The sequence below is a fragment of the Apaloderma vittatum genome, unplaced genomic scaffold (genome assembly GCF_000703405.1).
Source record: "Apaloderma vittatum isolate BGI_N311 unplaced genomic scaffold, ASM70340v1 scaffold43219, whole genome shotgun sequence".
Lineage (NCBI taxonomy): Eukaryota > Metazoa > Chordata > Aves > Trogoniformes > Trogonidae > Apaloderma > Apaloderma vittatum.
In genome coordinates, this window is record NW_009735443.1 from 116 (window position 1) to 4,584 (window position 4,469).

At 40.9% G+C, this 4,469-nt stretch overlaps 1 protein-coding gene across 1 annotated transcript; it reads right to left on the reverse strand.

The window, feature by feature from the left end:
• Positions 1-615: 615 nt before the first annotated feature.
• On the reverse strand, positions 616-3,659 carry ZBTB34 (zinc finger and BTB domain containing 34). The gene is made up of 2 exons (XM_009876568.1): positions 3,619-3,659; positions 616-2,322 (listed from the first exon to the last, which is right to left on the reverse strand). The coding sequence occupies exons 1-2, from the start codon at positions 3,657-3,659 to the stop codon at positions 801-803; spliced, it is 1,563 nt and encodes a 520-aa protein (XP_009874870.1). The 3' UTR covers positions 616-800.
• Positions 3,660-4,469: the final 810 nt, after the last annotated feature.

The following is a 4,469-nucleotide window of genomic DNA, read 5'->3' on the forward strand; positions in this document are numbered from 1 at the left end:
CATATGATATAAAGCAAAGCTATTAAAACAAGGGAATTCACTTTGCTCACTTCTGCACACAAAGTAATAGTTTAATAAAATGAAACCTAACCAACATTCTTCTAAAACCAAAACCATCCTCCCACAGTCGGAAGTCCTAATTCCTAAGCAGAGAGGAGACCTAGCAGTTGGAAGAGTGGTCTACAGTATAAACCCTGACATACTCTTACATTCACTTCAACCAGAATAAGTGAAAGCATTTTATATATATATAAAGCCAATTTATATATATAAACAGACTAACTACCAAAAACAGTTAGTAAAAGCAAAGAGATTTCATCGTGACACACGGAAGGAATCCAAGTTATAATATCCTCTCTCCCCACTGCTGTGTAATGTATTACCAGCAACAGGATTTAATAAAAAAATTAGGGAGATTACAGCTTCTGGGTATACCCAGCAGAGCTGCCAATCTTATTCTAATATCTTTCTCCACTGGAATTTTTGTCTTGCCAGATCAACCAGTAGGGACACTTTAGTAGACTCTTCCTATCCTTTCCCCAGCGCACCGTGTTTTATATTTTGAGCATCTTCAAAAGTGGGGAAAAAAACCCCAAAACAACCAAACAACCAACCCATCCTCCTTCAAAACCACAGAATACTTATGCAGTTCTTCTCCAGAATCCATTTCAAACCGATTTCCAGAAGGTCAGGAAAATTAAAAGGCTGTTATATCTGTATTGAAGATTACTAAAAGAATAAAAGATTTAAAAAATACGTAAGTAATGTGCTTTTTTGTGTTGCACTTTGAATGTGGTATTTTAATCAGATGTGTTAGACATTGCATGAATTTCCATACTAGAATCCATAGCTTCAGAAGCTGAAGCATCATTATCTACTTTCTGTTCCACAAATGCTTCTGTTCTGTCTGGAGACTCCACCCTGTTCCTTACTTCTGTTACCCCAGGGTGATTTTTTCGCAAATGCTGGTTTAGTGTACCCTGGAAAGGAAAACATTTTCCACAGATCTCGCAACGAAAGGGCTTGTCGTCTGTGTGACCACGAATATGATACTCAAGTTGGTCCTTGCGGGTATATTTCTTCCCACAAAACTTGCACACAAAAGGAGTTATTCCCATGTGCAATCGCATGTGTCGATCAAGGCTCCCTTTCTGGTTGAAAGACTTCCCGCAGTAAATACAGATGAGCCTCTCATTGTATGGGTACCAGTGGCCTCTTGTATTTCTTTCCCGTGAACTATTTTCATATCCTGGGTTACTCACCATAGATTCACCGTCAGCCCCTTGCACCAAGCCCTGAACATCGCCATGCAAGTGACCTGCAGATACCCGTTTTTGGCGTGCACGGCCCCCTCTGAAACAGCTCAGCATTGACCTCGAGGGACTCGTATTGCTCAGGCTTCCGAAGGCATCAGACACACCTGTAGCCTGTGACGAGGCATGGGTAAAGGAATAAACATGTTGTAAGACAGACCCATAGGAACCAACATTTACTGCCACCACTTGCTCCCCGTCCACCATTTCAGTGTGGTATCCATCATCACCAAGGGAAGAGCTATCAGAGCAGCTCGGCCTGTCAGACTTTTCCATCTTAACTTTCACCTCTGCAATCTGACTTTCCCTCACTATCAGGTCTCCTGGCTCATGATCACCTTCAATCTGAATCTCATATTCAGAGATACTCCCACTGCTTCCTCGATCTGAGTGCCCCTCTTCTTGCAGACGACTGCGCAGAGTTTTGCCTGGAGTAGCTTCCATCCTAAGATCGCTGCCTGCTGTCGACTGTCGCACCTGAGAGCAATAGGGGGGAGATATCTCAACGGGATTGGCAAAGTAGCTGCTGTCTTTAACTCCGTTGCGGTTTTCTGAATTTTCTTCAGCACCAACAGTGACGGAGTCAACATCACCAACACTGATCTTTGAATGAATACTCTCCAGTATCTGTGTGCATTTATCAATGACGCACTGCATCTGCAGAAAGCTAGCCGCAGTGAGAAAACTAACAACATCCTTCAGCTGTAAGGACATCCTTCCAGTGTAACAAAAAGAGAGCAACTGTTCAAAAACATTGGGATTTTTAATAACCGATATCGATAAGCCACTCATGGTGCTTAATGCAGAATGGTCACGGAAATAGGGGGAACTGGCAGCTAAGACAGCTTTATGGGCTCGAAACGGCTGACCCTGAATATGCACAATTATGTCACATAGCTTTCCTTGCAAGCGGAGTTCGTTCAGCTGGCTCAGAACAGTGTTGCTGTACTCGGGCACGTCAAACTGAATGAAACTGCTGCTGTCCATTTCTACAGATGTGAAGAGCAATCTGAAAGAAAAGCGAGAAGATTGATAACTGAGAATGAACAGTTTTCAATGTCAAAAAATAAACGCTTGCACATGTTGAAATTACAGCACCACATTGATCTGTTTAAGGTGCCTTACAACAAAACAGTTGGTATGAATACTTGATATAATACAAAAAATAGCGTCTTAATCTACCAATTTCTTGCATTTCTAGAATTTTAACTATCCCTCTGCAACATTCACAATTCATTTGCTCAGAATACATCCCAGGCTCCCTAGAACAGTCTGTATCCTAAGGGGAGCTTCGCAATTTCACTCGCTTGTAAGAAACACAGAACTATACCCCCACCTTCCCAAATTAATATTAATTTTATAATCAGCTGGCAAGTTAAAAACTTGAGAATATTTAGTAGGTCCTCAAACCAGATACTACATCAATTCTTGCAGGGAACAGCATTGCTAAATTGCCTGAGAATGATTTTTGGAAAGTATTTCATAAAGTTTGAAAAACCTGCCAAAGAAAAGCCACAGGCACATGTGTGTGCGCGTGTGTCTGTGTGCATACGCACACACAAAACCCCCCAACTCGACAGTCCTTACATCTTGCCCTGTCAACAGTATTACAAAGAAGATGAATATAGAACACCACTGACATTTCTGTTTAAACATTTACCTCCTTAGAAATTAATCATTATTTTGAAAAAGTAAAGATCTTTCAATATCCACAGCAGAAACCAAGGAAACCTTAGTGAAAGGAAACATTTAAGAGTGGACTCAATTCAAAATTATTTACCCAGTGTGTCAGAGGCTCCCAGATAATAATGTATTTGTGTCAATGTATGACGCAGCACTTGAAGGAAAAGTGTTTGAGTCACTCGCTGACATTCGATTTTTTAAGATTTCTGTCTGTGATTTATTTTCTTTTTTAAATAAATCATGCTGTGAACTTTGAAGCTCATCTGACACAGCAGCCATTTCCTAACCAGAATGATATGACATGTAAATTCTAACGGAACTCGAAAGCCAGAAGTACTCAAACTTGCCTGAAACACTGGGAAAGGATGGTCCAGGAAGGTTTAGAGAAATGTATACATTTCAAAACCAGAGCTGAATAAAAGCACTTAACCAATTCTTCACACAGTATTATCACAAATAGCACACGCACACTTGTCCCCTCCAGAGTGTCTACCTGCAGCAGATATCACCTTACATTTCTAACACTGGGCCCCTAAGCAAGTGTCCAAGAATCTTCAGACTTTTATTGCTATTCTTGTTCTTACTAAAGCAGAAGACTAAACACATAATATTGTCACCATACCTGCTTTTCCAATCGAACAAACAGATCTCAACATCATCCATTGACTTCTGATGCAGGAAGCATGTCCAATGTATCACAACATACTAGTGGATTTTTTTTCTATTTATGTCTTACGTTACATGCTGTAATGGGACATATGAACAATTTAAATCAAATTATGAAAATTGAGGCACTCTAAAAACAAAATCAACAGGTATGAATATGGTAAAAAGCCCACAAGGAAAAGCTGGATCTATACCAGCTGACTATCACCTAAAACTAACATCCATAATCTTTACAAATTGTACTTCTTTTCCGCAGAGAAACAAGACAGGCAGCTTCCTTACTTGACTAACTTTATAACTGGTTTAGAAAACTGCCAAAAATTCTCATAGAGCATTCAGAATCAGGTTATCGGAGCTGCTAAGCATGTTCTATAAGTTACCAGTGTGTCACAGATTAAAAGGGGTAAACCAGACTTCATTTGAGTTTTTACAGTTGTTACGTAAAAGCAGAGGAAAATATGTTTTACATGCTCTTATACCTGACGAGGGAAATAGGGACTGAAGTGATACGATCACAGTCACCTATGTCAAGTTCTTTTATTCAGCGAACAAAGGTGAAAACGATTCGGAACTTGTGAGCTGATGCAAGTCAGACACAGGTCAGAAATCACACATTGCAACAAACGAGCCAACCCCAGTCAAGCAGTGCTGTGGTTAAATAGCAAGTTAACCTTCTCATGCCCGGCATCCCTGCACGTCACGCAGAGAACCACGGCTACGGTCCGTAGCAGACGCACCCACCCCATGGGGAAGATGAAGTCTCACAGTTAGGACCATTCTCCCTCTTGCCTGACAGGGCAGCAGGCT

Excerpts from the sequence above, each read along its gene's own strand:
- ZBTB34 (XM_009876568.1), bottom strand. The coding sequence starts at position 3,659 with ATGGATGATGTTGAGATCTGTTTGTTCGATTGGAAAAGCAG. Across the intron at positions 2,323-3,618 it reads TTGTTCGATTGGAAAAGCAG|ATTGCTCTTCACATCTGTAG; the intron begins GTATGGTGACAA and ends CTTTTCTTTCAG.